This window comes from Nothobranchius furzeri, chromosome 16, assembly GCF_043380555.1.
Source record: "Nothobranchius furzeri strain GRZ-AD chromosome 16, NfurGRZ-RIMD1, whole genome shotgun sequence".
In the NCBI taxonomy this organism is placed as follows: domain Eukaryota; kingdom Metazoa; phylum Chordata; class Actinopteri; order Cyprinodontiformes; family Nothobranchiidae; genus Nothobranchius; species Nothobranchius furzeri.
In genome coordinates this window covers 53,422,178-53,437,651 of record NC_091756.1, presented here as the reverse complement: position 1 = coordinate 53,437,651, position 15,474 = coordinate 53,422,178, and the positions used below count along the sequence as shown (strand labels likewise).

The 15,474-nt window shown below is 41.5% G+C and overlaps 1 protein-coding gene across 1 annotated transcript; it reads left to right on the top strand.

Moving 5' to 3' along the window:
• The first annotated feature begins 416 nt into the window (after positions 1-416).
• Positions 417-14,172, top strand: nploc4 (NPL4 homolog, ubiquitin recognition factor). The gene is made up of 17 exons (XM_015962143.3): positions 417-566; positions 1,131-1,211; positions 2,905-3,014; positions 6,928-7,167; positions 7,244-7,292; positions 7,361-7,455; positions 7,537-7,660; positions 7,874-8,053; positions 8,156-8,242; positions 8,769-8,840; positions 8,916-9,042; positions 10,212-10,372; positions 10,533-10,604; positions 10,727-10,819; positions 11,712-11,828; positions 12,055-12,157; positions 13,815-14,172. The coding sequence occupies exons 1-17, from the start codon at positions 552-554 to the stop codon at positions 13,973-13,975; spliced, it is 1,887 nt and encodes a 628-aa protein (XP_015817629.1). The 5' UTR covers positions 417-551; the 3' UTR covers positions 13,976-14,172.
• The last annotated feature ends 1,302 nt before the right edge of the window (positions 14,173-15,474 follow it).

The following is a 15,474-nucleotide window of genomic DNA, read 5'->3' as shown; positions in this document are numbered from 1 at the left end:
GGGTTAATTACTAATTGCCCAATCAGTGTTTCTGTATCTTTTTGTTAAAATATTTTGGTGCTCATTTTCCTACACGTATGCATTTCACATAACCTTTCTGATAAGTCCTGTCTGTTTTAAGTTTTACTGTTTTACCACCCAAACTATTTGTTGCATGCTGCAAAATGTTATTACGTGCAACTTGAAATGATGTGCGTTTTTGATTGCTGTCCTCCTTCTTACTTTCCGCTCTCTTTCACAGTTTCCAATTGAATCCAAATACAATTAAATTCACTGCCTGTGAATGACTAAACTAAACAGAAAATATTTAGAATAAAAATCACTGGACAGATTGAATTAATGGTTGTCGAAAAAAAGACACAAATTGGAACCCATGTTTTCAGGCTCACTTGTTTCAGCCGGGGTGAACTGTCGGACACTATAGTGTGCTACACCGGTGTTAGAGTTCTGTGATGGAGTTTCGCTGACAGTCAGCCAGTAACGCTTCGTGACTTTTGTAGTTTTTGTCTATCAGCACAAGGACGTACACCAGTGACTTTCAGTTAGGCGACATGGCGGATAATATAGTAAGTATAATAGTTTGTGGTGTTAATGGTGCTAACGGCAGCTAGCCGGAGTCCTGCGGGATGAGGCAGCAGAATTAGCTTTGTTAGCTAACGTTAGCACAGAGTGACTGCGGCCTGTGCAGATAACTGGCCGAGCTTAGCTCCTTCTTACGATATCCTGATTAAAACAGGTCTGCTGTAAACCTTAAAGCCTTTTGAGCCTAGATGTTTCAATAATAAATTAAATGAGTGAATAAGTATTTTATCGTCTGCTCATTATATGAGTGTTATTGTAATTTTAGAGATACATAATCAGTTGGCTGTATACAAACCAACAAAAAGTATCAGATAAGTTTAATCTCCGTGTTATAGATTTAAAATACTTTCTAATAAACTCAGTCGTATAACCAAGCTTTAACGCTACCTTTTTCATTGTCCTTGTCATCTGAGAGGGACAAAAGTTGGAGAAATGTAAATGTTTTGATTCACTGATTTTCATTCCGAAACTCTGGGACATCCTGGTTTTATGATTAGCTGAAACTCAGACAAAAGTTTAACTTAAGCCTTATTTATTTATTTTTTTAGATAGTCAGGATTCAGTCCCCAGATGGGATGAAGAAAATTGCTTCCACCAAGAGAGAAACGGCAGCTGCCTTTCTAAAGAAGGTAAACAAGTTAACATACACATAATTTTCATTGGTGTTTACGTGTGTAGTGTTTTGTTGTTAGTGGCAAAATGGAAACAAACTAGATTTTAATCACAATTGTCTTTATACAGTATAAATAAGTGGATAAATATTTGGTAACCGATTTTCAATTGGCTAACTTTTTTTTTACTGGATAAAATGTTCTTGCTAAATGACATAATCTGACCAAATCACTGTTTTTGCAAACACATAATGTCAGTAAGTCCCATGACATTGGTTGGTAAATGGTAAATGGCCTGATATTTGATATAGGGCTTTCTAGAGTCCTGGAACCCCCCAAGATGCTTTACAAAAAAATTAGTCATTCACCCATTCACACACACATTCACACTTACATTGTAGCCACAGCTGCCCTGGGGCACACTGACAGAGGCAAATCTGCCATACAGATGCCACCGGTCCCTCCGAACACCACCAACAGGCAAGGTTGGTTGAGTGATTGCCCAAGGACACAACAACAGCGTCAGACTGAGCAGGGCTCGAATCTACAACCTATGCTTATTCATTTCATTTGGATTCAGTGGATATAAGATTTTGCAGCACAAAAACACAAGTCAAAATGAATAAACAAGCATGCTACGCTTTTTTAAACAATCACTTAGTAATTATTGCTGGCAAACATTTGGAATTTTACCAAACACGTGAGTTACAGGCAAGCCTGTAATCTCACACACACACACACACACACACACACACACACACACACACACACACACACACACACACACACACACACACACAAACACAGACTAAGATAAATTGACTAAAGATATGCAGAGAGTACCAGAGCAGGTCTGTCCTGCACAGCTCCTGTGAGCTTTCATGGCTTCCGGGTATTGACAAAAGGCTTGTGGGGAAATTTCCATTCAGGGAATCCAGTTGATGCTAGACAGGGCAGGTTTAATTTGGGGTTTAATTTACTAGTGCTGACATTTCACACAGTTTAAGACCGATTGACATATTTGGTAACTACCACAACTTGGCCTTTAATTTTCTTCTGGTTTTATTTAGTTATCTGATTGACTTAAGCACCCACAATAATAAGAGTTTAATTAAAAGCGTTGGCTTTGAAAGCCTGAAATAGATCAGAATTCCAGCAGCGTTGCAGCACTATCTAATTAAAAATGCATGCTACTGTGTTGCCGCAGGAGAGTGTAGTTTTCAGATCAATGGGAGGAGCAGATCTTTGTCCCTGATCAGTGGAAAAGAAAAACACAAGTGTGTGTGTGTTGGGAGGGGGGGGGGGGGGCTTATATGGTTTGGGCACTGAAGGTTAGCTGTTGAAAGAGATGATGAATGGGATTTATTTAAACATAGTGGCGTCAACAGCCTCTTGTGATTTTTGTCCATCCTGATCTCAAAGATTTATTTTATTTATTTATTTTTTTACAATATGCTAGTTAAGATGTTATCCAGATAGATTTCCTAAATGATGGGATGTTATTAGGATGCAGGACCTCCAACCTGCTCAGTGTACTCATCAGTTGTTGCAAACCAGCTGGACACCTCAAAAACTTTTGATTAATCTGCTTTGAGTGATCTGTAGCAATCACAAGCAGCCTTCACTCAGCAGGTGTCTAGAACAGACTATTAAATACATTAACCAACTTTAAGGTTTTACAACGGTATGTGATCATTTATGTCTCCTACAGGTGGCCAAAGAGTTTGGATTCAGTTCCAATGGGTTCTCTGTTTATCTAAACCGCAACAAGACCGGAGAGATTGTGTCTCAGAACAAAACCCTCAGTCTGCTAAAGATCAAGTGAGTTAAACTGGAAATCATAAGGGTTTGAATTTCAGCATTCAGTTGTGCCACATCTGTGGAAAACAACACATTTTTACATGGAAAGTAAATTCATAAATGCACGTTTTACTAAAAACATTGCAGTTTTTATTTTAAACGACAACACCCTGATTTCAAAAGTGATTTCCTACAACCATATACTAACCATTTAGGCGCCAGAGTTTTTTCAGGAAGCTGTTCAATTTTGACATGACTTTTTCAAAAGGTTGTAGCTCGGAAATGGTTAGAGATAAAGGTAAACTGTAAATGAGAGACATTTTCAGTAGGACCAAAATTCACTCTTCTAATTTGCATAATATGACGTCATCGGGCTGCCGTATTGGAATGCATCATTTTTACAGATGTTCCTTCTTATTTTTTCATGGTATTTAGAAAATGTCATATTTTGAATTTTTCAATTTATATATACATATATGAATTTCTTTGAAATTTAAATTTCATTGTTTATCTTTTATATATATATATATATATATATATATATATATATATATATATATATAACGTCAAACCCAACGTTTGGAATTTGTAAGTGTAGCACTAGCTGTTCAGCAGCGTCAATCTTTGCGGCTGGATGAGTGAATTTCTTCATCAGAGTCGATATTCTGCTTCATAATCGGACTCAGTCATGACCAGACAAAGATATCAGTCAACAAAGACCAGACTTGCCGGAAATCACAAGTTTTATCCCTCTAACATTCACCCTCTTTGTGCACTCGTCTTCTCCCCAACCGGTAACCTCTTAGCGGGAGGCAGTTTTCAAACCCTATAAACTCTGAAACTTTCAGTATAAACACACTCATAAATATAGCTCAGCCTGAAGTTGCATATCTCCACTATCTTCTGGTGTAAGTAATAATTTCATGAGGGATTGTATTTGTAGCTGTGGATCGTTAAAGTCAGTAATGACACTTGTCGCAGTATTGCAACTTTGGCGCTTAAAGGTGTAGGAGAAACTGGTTTGTCTCAGCCATATTTGTAGCGTTATGGTTTTAGGCTCTTTTATGAAAGAGGAACCATGCTACGTATTAATTCGGATTATTAATTTTAATAAATCAATAACCAAATTTTATATTGTTATGAAGACTCAAAGGTTGTTTTCATCGATAAACTGACGATAATATCTGTGTGTCTGTGTTTCAGTTCAATGAGGAAACCAGTTTGACAATTAAAAGTTTTAATTCTTCAAATTAAACTAATGATTTTGAAATTGACAAACAGGAAATAACAATCAACATTGGCAACTTGTGGGACAATCTTTAACAGTTGATATGATCAAATAGACCTTGTGGTGAATTTATGAAGATTGAGAATGTTGTGATATGAATGCGTGTGTGAGTCTGATTTTGCTTCAGGAAGAACAGGTGTCTGAGTGAAGTGATGGTTTGGATAAACTTAGGTCTTATCAGAGAACTGCATCAAACGCTAAACACCGTGCTCTGTCTCACCGAACTCTTGTGGACCCTCTTTCGGATCCGGGCCGTGGAGGATGGTGGTGGTTCATCCAGATGACACCAGCGGCTGACAGGGGAGACGTAGGTGTCGAACGGAACCGGTCCAGAGTTGCCCTCGGTACATGTTGATGGTAAAGCGTTTTGTCGATGCGTTTTCTTAAGTTAATTCACTCAGAAATCAAAGACACTGTATGAGTCTGCGTTAGAAGTTGCGATTCAGCTGTCCTGTCTGGTTAACAGGAACAGCGTGAGGGGGGGGGGGGAGAAACGAGCCAACCGGCTCCCCCCTTTTAGCGTTTATTCAGGTCCTCTCTCTTTCGTTGTCAAGCACGAACTGAAATCAAGACTGAAACTTACCAAAAACCTTTCTCTTCTCAAAGCAAATGTGTGCGTCAGCAAATGTGTTTGGAGTTTACTGTGAGAATCTGTGTGTGGGTGTGTGTGAGTGTTTGTGTGCTTGAGTGTGTGTGAAGGTCAGTAACAAACATCCTCAAACATTATTTAAGTATGGATTCATTAATCCATTATAATTACCCAAAGCATAAGAACCATTCATTTGATTAAAACACAGTTATAATGAGCAAATTGATGATTACTTTAACATTAAAATCAAGAAACCAAGTTTTAAGACTTGTTATGTTATGACTACTTTTATGGGAACAACATCTTCTGTGGGAACAACATCTTCTGGCACGAAGCTGCAGGTGGCAGATGTTATGGTTTCCTCCCAGACTCGCTGGCGTTCAGGTCTTAATCTGTGGATGAAAGTTCTCAACGACCCAGCTTTGACCCAGCTGAGTCCAACACCACCTTTGTGACAGAAAACCCACACTTCCTCACGTTACAAAGGTTTAACTAATAAAAATTATAAACAGCTTACCTGGAAATGAGACGGTCTGTTTCAGCAAAGCTCTGCCCATGTTCGCTCTGACAAACCGCACCTAGGCCAGCCTGCTGTTGTATTGGCCTTGGTAGTCTAGTGTTTACAGCATCTGTCTTTCATCTTGTCGCCTAACACGCATTCTGTGCAGGGGTCTCATTTATCAAACATTACGTAGAATCCTTACTAAAACCGTATTTAAGCTCAGCAAAAAAAAAGTACTTACGCCAAGCAGGTTTGTGATCTATCAAACATGGAGTACGCACAGCTGCACGCAATCTCCGCTTCATAAATCGGAGACTAACGAGAATGTTTCTCAGCTGCATTTTAGTCACATCCCACCCTCACCACGCCCACTTACTGCCATAAATAGTCAATGCAAAGTGCCTTGTGGATCTCATGCATTTACATAAGCCGGCTGTTGCAGCGCTCCGCCAATGACATGGCGACCGTAGATCAAGGCAGATCAAGGAAGCGCAATTTCACAGAAGCAGAAATTCAGGTACTTGTGGGTGAGGTGGAGAAATGAAAGGAAGTGCTTTTGCAAAACAAATAAGAGAAAATCCACGGAGTGGCACAGGGTTGCTGAAGCCGTCAATGTTGTGAATTCTTCAGAGAGATCTGTGGCGGGGATAAAAAAAAATGGTCCGATCGGGATTGATCCCCAGACTCCCGGGTGAAAGTCACACGCGCTAACTAGTCACCCAAACGGAGATCTCCCTTGTGCAAGAAGCCAGGGCGCATGATCAATCGGGTCACAGTGACAGGACACACACACACTGTCACAGACGTATGACATTCTGTCTCAATCTGTCCCCCTGCTGATATTCTGTATTCCGTATTCTGCTCTTCAGGCTGTGTGTGTGTGTGCGTGTGGGGGGTCTTGTTCTGTGTGAAAACGAAGCAGTACAAGTGATAATGCTGCAGGATTTCATAATTTTATCCTTCTCAGCAGCAGCACTGTAGGTGCGCTCCATGTCCAACACGTGCGTAAGCCAGGTCCTCAGTCAACTTAAAGTTGTGCACATTTTTCCACTAAGTTTTCTTTCATAAATCCCAAAGTTTGCATGGAAAGTTGCTTACGCAGTTTTCCGACCCCGTTTTGTGCGTAAGCAAGCTTGATAAATGAGGCCCCTGGTCTTTACATGCATCTTTGTAGACAGGAGGCATGATTTTTACGGTGGTGTTTTGTGACCAATGCAGAAGTAATTTGTCAGAATATCCAGGTTTCAGAACCGAGACCAGACCAGCTTCAGAGGAAGGAGAAATGCCTGATGATGCAAGTGGGCTGCTTTCTCCTGGATGCAGGAAAAATCTCTACCTGGCCCAATTGAAACTGAGACAGGAAAATGCATGAATGCAGCCAAAAACGGGTTTGGGGTATTTCTCAAAAGAACCTTTAAAGAACGTTTATAAGAAAAGCTAATTTTTCATCAGTGGAGTTTTTCTTTTAATGTGGCTGCGGATGACCCAGTTTTCCTTCTTGTTGTAATTCCTTATTTTAGTCCTTGATTATTCAGTTAAATTTTTTCTTCTGCAGGCATGGAGACATGTTGTTTCTGTTCCCCTCTGCTTCTTCCGCCTCTTCTGGGGAGGTTATGGACACAGCCACCACACACACATCTTCATCTGTCACCTCCGTCTCATCCACTTCTTCATCTTCCTCCTCATCCTCCTTGATCCCTCGGTCCACTTCAGCACCCCAGGTCCAAGAGGATGAGATCGATCAGTATCTGACCAAGCAAGATGGCAAGATCTACAGGAACAGAGACCCTCAGCTGTAAGAACAAGACCAGCTCCTCACAACCAAGGAACATGCAGATACAGAAAATTCACTGGCGTTCTCTTTGTTTTAGATGTCGTCATGGCTCCCTTGGAAAATGTGTGCACTGTGTACCGTTAGAGGTAACTACTCTTATTCTTCATGGTTGAAATTTTAACACCATCCGCCCTAAATGGTTTGCTCCCCCCAGCCCTTTGATGAAGACTACCTGAATCACCTCGACCCACCAGTGAAGCACATGTCATTTCACGCGTACCTTCGCAAGCTGACCGGTGGAGCTGATAAGTGAGGGGTTTGTTTTGAATTCATCCACCTGATTCGCTCCTGATTTCTGTCAGATTCTGACTTGGTTCTGATCTCCTGCAGAGGGAAGTTTGCAGCTTTAGAGAACATTAGCTGTAAGATAAAGTCGGGCTGTGAGGGTCATCCTCCCTGGCCTGAGGGGATCTGTACTAAGTGTCAGCCAAGTGCCATCACTCTCAACAGACAGGTACGACCCCATTTGGGCGAAAAGATTCTGTTAATTCTATTTGGTGAAGATCATTACTGAGTACTAATCCTGGTTGTTTATGTTGGCATCTATATTAATCTGATACTTTGATTTTCAAACGTTAATAAATCTCTCAGCTGACTTGGTGGGCTGAAAGTGTGTGTGCGTGCGTGCGTACATGTGTAATCCTAAATGGCTGTTTTCTGTTCCTAGAAATACAGACATGTGGACAACATCATGTTTGAGAACCACACTACTGCCGACCGCTTCCTGGACTTCTGGAGGAAAACGGGCAGCCAGAGGATGGGCTACTTGTACGGTCGGTACACCGAACACACAGACATCCCTCTGGGCATTAGAGCGGAGGTAGCTGCCATCTATGAGCCCCCACAGGTGAGACGGTCCTGCTGAACATGTGTCTGCTCAAGTTATTTACTCAGCCATGTCTTCTGATCAGTTTTTAAATGTGCTTTTCTGGTCTGGTTGGTGTTTCAGAGTGCTACCCAGAACAGCCTGGAACTGCTGGAGGATCCCAAGGCTGCAGCTGTAGATGAAATCGCTGCCAAGCTGGGCCTCTGCAAGGTTGGTTCCTCACTTACTGGGTGTTCGGTTGGGTTATTTGAGGGATTTCATGCCTTGCTGGTTTGTTTACAAGTTAATGCCATTCTTCAAACACATTCTCTTCATTTAAACAAACATACTGAACCACAGATATGCAGGAAATAAGGGACTTCTTATTATGTATTATAAAAGGTTTGTGTTCAATGTTTAAACTTTGGGGAAAGCAGTTTTCAGGCAGCTGCTCTTACACACCAGGAGACGTAAAAAACTTTATTCAGACTTTTCATCCACAGTATACATATTTCACTAATTACCCTCTGGAGCAGCCAACTTAAGGTTAGAGAAAAGTATTTGAGTAATTTCACCTTAAACAGTTGGACTCTTTAATATTTTTTTATGATTATATGCTTTTTATATAGAATCTTACTGTAGCAAATAGTTGAAATAGTTGAAATTTGATGTGTTGTTTCTACAATTTTTCTCTAATTTTGTATAATCTCTGCACAAATCTTTAGTTGGTCTAATCCAAGTTGTTCTTGTGATGTAGGTGGGCTGGATCTTCACTGACCTGCTGTCTGAGGATATGAGGATAGGTACTGTCCGCTACACAAGAAACAAGGTGAGAATGCACTCTGTTGGCCAGACTAAACCTGCTTTCCTCCATCTGACATAAATACCTTCATCCAACCGTCAGGACTCACACTACCTGAGTGCAGAGGAGTGCATCACGGCTGGATTCTTCCAGAACCAACATTCAAACTCCTGCAGACTCTCTCGAGACGGATACTTCGGGTCCAAGTTTGTGACCGTTGTTGCAACAGGTAATTCAGTTTAACCGCTGTCCTCGGACATACCGGACCAACTTTGTCCTCCAAACACTAAAGCCTGATTTATGCTTCTCCGTCTGCGTCAGTGCGGAGACACGCAACGCCATTATCCGTCCTTGCGTAGGGCACGCAAGTACGTACGGAGTAGAGCCCACTTTTTTAAGCATCCGTCGAACGAGATGGATTACGCAAGCTTGTGATTGGTCAGGACGCCGCTGTTATTTACAGCGCCGCCATTGCAAAGAGAGCCGAGGATAACTAGCGGCAGACACGGGGAAGCTTGAAGAATATCTCGCGAAAAAACTCTAAAAATATGAACGTTTAATTCTCCCGTGACTGGAGGAGTGAAAAGATGCGCAGCAAGCATTTTATTTGTGGACGGAAATGACAGGAAACGTGGGTTTAGAGGTGGGGAGCGCATGAAGCGGTGGGAGAATGAGAGACAAATATGTCCGTGTTAAAAGTCTCTTATATACACAAAACACACAATATAAACACACGATCTTGGACCGATACATGACAGGATACCACAGAACAGCGCTACGCCCTCTGTTGTCCTGCCGGGGAATTGCTTTGCAACACTCCAGGAGACGGAGAAGTATGAGAGCAAAACGCTTCCGTCAGTCCGTGCGTGTCTGTCCCTTGCGGAGCTGACGGAGAAGCATAAACCAGGCTCAACACATGAACCGTCCCATGAGCCTTTGCACCACTGATTCAAACATTGCCCTCATTTAAAGGGATCAGAGCTGTTGTTACCAGTGTGAAAATTAAGTGTTTATTATGCCCCATCTTTGGCCGATGGGAGAATGTGGATGGAGCCCAAAGTCATCAGTGACCTCATCAGTTGTATTTGTGTGAAAGAACAGCTGTCGGCCAAAGCTCACATCGTGGTTGCACATCTCTCGACTGCCAGGATGAAATCCATCTCCTTAACTTTCCCTTGTGTGTGTGTTTTCATATGAGTAATGTTGGTAAGGCTCTGGATGTTCCAGTAATGTCGAAGCATTTAGTGGAACTTATGTGTTTCTTCTCTTGTCCGGTAGACTTTGTTTTAATTTGTCGGTATGAAGTAAAACAGACATGTTTCAGTTCTAGAGCTGCTGCTTCTTCCCTCATCATCACTGCTTTTACACTTTACATTTGTACGACTGTTCCTCGTGAAGGTGGTCCAGATAACCAGGTGCACTTTGAAGGATACCAGGTATCCAACCAGTGCATGGCTCTGGTACGGGATGAGTGCCTGCTGCCCTGTAAAGATGCCCCGGAGCTGGGCTACGCCAAGGAGTCGAGCCCTGAGCAGTACGTACCAGATGTCTTCTACAAGGTGAGACTTTCCTCCGATGAAACACTACTCTTCTAAAAACTAAACACAGCCTCTGGTTGGATTTATCAGAAAAAGTGACTCACCTGTTCTTTGTGGCAACGTTGTTGATTTCAGGTGGTTAGTTTGGGGTCTGTTTATATGTGAATGTTTTATTCAACAGGACAAAGACAAATTTGGAAATGACGTGACGTTTCTAGCTCGACCTCTTCCTGTAGAGTATCTTATCATAGATGTGAGTCTGATGTCTTCATTTTCTGTTTCACACTTGTTGGATTTATTCTCTGTTAAAGTCTCTGCTTGTGCAGGCATAGTTTTTGGATCTGATTTTGCTCTTTTATACGCGTTTCCTCCCAGATAACCACAACCTTTCCAAAGGACCCTCAGTACACCTTCACCTCCACTCAACGCTTCCCCATCGAAAACCGAGATATTCTTGGAGAGACGCAAGTAAGCACTCTTCAGTTTAAACGCAGGTTTCCAGATTTAGAGACTTTTAGACAGGAGACAGGAAAGAACATTTGAATGAGCTGGTTTGTTTCACTTCAGCTGACAGTTCTAGATGCATCATCATAAAACCAATTAAGAAACCAAATGCAGTCCTTTAGAAAATAGTTAAACTGAATATTAGAAGATGTCAGGATTGTACATATTAGCAATGCAGCTGTTTAAAACTTCAGTTTAAAAATTAGCTGGGAGTGTCGATGTGTAAATGAACACAACCTTAATGTTTATCACGACTATGTTAAGATATGATGTCACTTGTGGTGCTCTCAGTCACCTTAGATGTTGTCTGTTGAGGAAACGAATGAGGATTATTTGAAGGAGCTTCAGGCAAATCTGAACGTAACTTATCTTTTCACCAAATAGAATATTTACTAAGACATCACAATATAACTATAGACACATTACTTGTCTTTGTGTGTGTGTGTGTGTGTGTGTGTGTGTGTGTGTGTGTACGCGCGTGTGTGTGCGCGTGTGTGTGTGTGTGCGTGCGTGTGCGCGTGCGTGCTCTGTCTTCTCGATCCCCAGTGAGTCGTGGTGGATGGCTGCTTATACTGAGCTGGGATTCTCTGGAGGTTTCTTCCTGTTAAAAGGGAGTTTTCCTCTCCACTGTCGCTTTATGCTTGCTTAGTATGAGGATTGCTGTATAGTCACTGACACTAGTCAGTGACTTGATGTAATTTGCTGGGTTCCTTATATAGGAAACATTATTTCTGATTGGCTTAATGAACTGACCTGAATTGGAATGTTTATTATGTGAAGTGCCTTGAGACGACTCTTGTCGTGATTTGGCGCTAAATAAATAAACTTGAATTGAATTGAATTATCTTGTTTGCAGGATTTCCACAGTTTAGCCACTTACCTGTCCCAGTGCTCCTCCACGTCATTCCTGGACATCGTGTCAGACTTCCATCTGCTCCTCTTCCTCGTCACCAATGAAGTCATGCCTCTGAGAGTGAGCTGATCCTTTTAAAACCACCTTTGTTTTTGTTTTTTTAAGCAGAGATCAGGTCTACAGCCATGTTTCTTTCCAACCTGGAAGTGATTAATGGTTTAATGTATTCACTCAGACCTTCTGGAAAAAGGCAGATTTTTCTGTAAAAACTGCATGATAAGATTTTCATGTTCTGTGGTGAACTCAAGTTTGTGGTTCCTTGTGAGGTAATGTTTGGTTTTTGCAGGACAGCATCGGGCTTCTTCTCGATGCCGTGAAAACCTCTAACGAGGATCTGGCTCAGACCTGGAAGAAGTCTGAGCAGTGGGCCACCATCGAGCAGCTCTGCAGTAAGTCTGTCCACTTTAACCAGACCTGGATTTGTAGGCATCATTGTGCCAGACTAAACCAGAGCAGAGGGAAACTTTTATGTTCAGCTTCACCATCTAAAAAATTTCATTTTTAGTTTTTAGATGCAAACATTCTGTGTGACGGAACAAGGTCAAAATTAAATTACAGCTGCTAATTTGAGTTTAACAAACGTGTATTTTGGTAATGTGTGACCACATACAGTGAGTTTTATTTGACTGATCTAGTTTAATATGTAGATTAATTAGGGGTGGGACTTGATTTAAAAATAATCAAGTTAATTAGAGGCTTTGTTTTAATTAATCTAAATTAATCACATTTTAATCAGTCTGGAAAATGTGCCCTCAAAGCAATTTTTAAATTAAAATAATGAGGCTGATTACTTCGACTTTTGTAAAGTATTCAGTGCCACCCGGCGGCATCTGTCATTCATTTGTTTCTCAGATGTCCACGTCACGGACACCGTTGTTTTCGGAAAGTTTATTTTTACAAGTCAAGAGAAGAGGCTGATGTGTTTTCCCAAATACTGCAGCAGTCCAAGCAAGGCAATTTCTTCAAATTATTCCATTTTAGTAGTCATTAGCAGAGCACTGTGCATTGTCGTGTGCGTCAGTGATATCGGTCTACCAGATAGTCAGTGACAAAGTTTACAGCTTGCTTGAGATGCAGACTGATTAAATGCGTGATTTTTTTTACACGACATTTTCTAAAATTCATTAATCACAATTAGCACATTAAATCCCACCCCTAAGATTAATATTTTACAGCTTAGCTCAAAAATATACAATTACATAGCAATATGGTGGACTTGTTTAATAAAAAACATTAAAATGAGTTTGTTCAAATAAAACAAAATAGTTTTTAATTTTTATTTTTTTCATTTAAATAATTTTCTGCCTACTGATACTGTTCATTTAAAACATTTAAAGCATCTTTCCGCAGTATTTCTCTTATTCGATGGCACCATCTAGTGGCTGAAAGTCATATCACACAAACGTCTGTTGCTTTGTTTTTCCTCTGTAGCCGACAAACAGAGCTAAAACACGTTGTTTTACGAGTATTATTCTCATGTCATGTTGTGTTCTCATATATTTATATTTTAGAGACTTTCTTGTCCGTGAAAAAGTCATCAACTCTGCATCAGTCGAGGTATTCCTTAAATTTGAAGCGTCTAAGCGGTAGTCTAACGCTATTAGTTAGTTCTGGTCGGCGCTCAGTTTCCTTTTGCACGGAGCTCTGTGGGGCAGGGGGCGTGCTTAGCAAAAAAATAAAAGACGTATCGCTTACATTATATCACAGTTCATGATAAGACGATCACTTTTACGGATTTCTGACAAATCATACAGAATTTCTGAATGGGGGAAAACTCCGGAAAGCAGCTTTTAAGCCGTCTGTCTGGTTAAAACTTTCTTCAGTGCAAACATGACAAACATCTAATCTCCACCTTACCTGAAGTCTTTTTGAGCCTGTTTGTTTCATTTCTGCACCAGAAGACTTTAAACCGTTCTCAGATCTTCCTTCACCATCTCTCATGTCTGCCTGTTCCAGGTGAACTGGGACTGGTTTATACCCTCACAGACTAAAGTCTAATAATGGTAATAATAGTGTTAAACTCAGATATGTCTCCTGTCCCTGCAGGCACAGTTGGTGGACAGCAATCCACCTCTTTGGGTTACGGAGCCATGGGCGGCTCATCGGTTCCCACTTCTTCCTCAGCCATGTGGTCCTGCCTCCACTGCACCTTCATGAACCAGCCTGGCACAGAGCACTGTGAAATATGCAGCCTGCCCCGCAGTTAAGCCCCCCCCCCACCAGACTTCCACTCTTAGCGTACTTACTGCACCGGTTCCAGCTGCAAGGTTCAACCCCCTCTCACTTCTGTTTCTCTTCACCTCCTTCAGGATGCCCTCGTTTACACCCGAGTATCCGAGTGAATTGAAACCAGACTGGGTATTGTTTGTTTTTTCATCCCTCCTCACAGCAGCTCTCGTGAGAGGTGGGCCTTCTTGTCTGAGGCCACAAACCTATGAAATTATCCTCCCTTTAGTGGGTCAGAGAAGTCCTACTGTGACTCAGGATGACAGCAAAGACTCAACGTCGGGATGTTTTCTCGCATCAGTGCCCCCTCTCTCTCTCACAGTGACTTCCGGAAAATCTTGCTGTGTATAAATGACCTTTGGGGATTGATGCTGTTATTTAATTGAGTTCATTTTTTAAATGGTCAGATTGTAGCGTGTAACTTTGAATCTTTAGTTTGGACTCTGCTCGGTCAGGTTTTTCCAGGTCTTGCTCTCCGGCAAGCCCTTCACAGTACAATCATCGGTCAGAGCGCTGACCTCCAGACACGTAGAGCTGTGGAGTAGATGTGTTTAAGTAGAGACTGGAGTTTATACTTTCAGTGTTGAGTTTGGTCCCGGATTTAAGCGGCAGCCTGAAGTGATCGCAGAAGTAACCTCATCCTTGTGATGGTTCTGAATGTTCTGTTCTGTTTCAGGAAATCTGTTCACCGCTTCTGTGATGGTTTTAACTCGAGTGGGCACGATATGTAGCTTCATTTATCTCCTCTCTGTTCCTCTGATCCCAGGTCTCCTTCATCCTAACTAGCTGTGAGGTGCTTTAGAAACAACTGGTGCTTGTCACTTTCACTCTTGTTGTTTTTGTTCTGGTACAAATGGGCTGGAACCTCTCCTCCTCTCCTGCTCTGATGGACCCCTGTGGGTTTTTCTATCACTCAGCCTTCAAAGGTGTTGGCGGTCCTTTGTCTCACTTGATGTGAACCTGCAGGCCGGATAGTGATGCTTCAGGTCTCTATGGTGTGTTCTGTTTATTTGGAAGCTTCTTTCAACAGACACACACTTTACTGAGATGCAGAGCTCAAATATAAAAGTAGACATGGGAGGCATTTGAATGTTTCTCGTGATGGTAAAGATCCATCCAAGTACACAGACTATAAGACTTTTAATCTGCAGACATAAAAATCCCATGTACTGATGACTGCATGTGTTGCAGCTGTAGTTAAAAAGGCTGAGGTAAATTAAAACGTCCCCCATGGAAAATTATTAAATAAGAGATTAACATAAAATATATGAAGTCAGTTTGAAAACAGCCAGTAGGAGTTAAGTTTGTGACATCATTTGACCCTTTACCTTGGCTTTGATGCGTTAAAACTTGTTTCTATTACATTTAATTCAGTTAAATCAACACTGGGACCAAAACACACACACACACACACACACACATCTGGCAGCAGCTGCTGCTCAGATGTTTCGTTCAGTCTAACTAAAGCACTCGGATGTCA

What these genes read in the sequence shown, in the direction of transcription:
- nploc4 (XM_015962143.3), top strand. An exon ending in TGCACTGTGTACCGTTAGAG is followed by an intron (nt 7,293 to 7,360) that starts GTAACTACTCTT and finishes TGCTCCCCCCAG; the next exon opens with CCCTTTGATGAAGACTACCT. An exon ending in CCATCTATGAGCCCCCACAG is followed by an intron (nt 8,054 to 8,155) that starts GTGAGACGGTCC and finishes TTGGTGTTTCAG; the next exon opens with AGTGCTACCCAGAACAGCCT.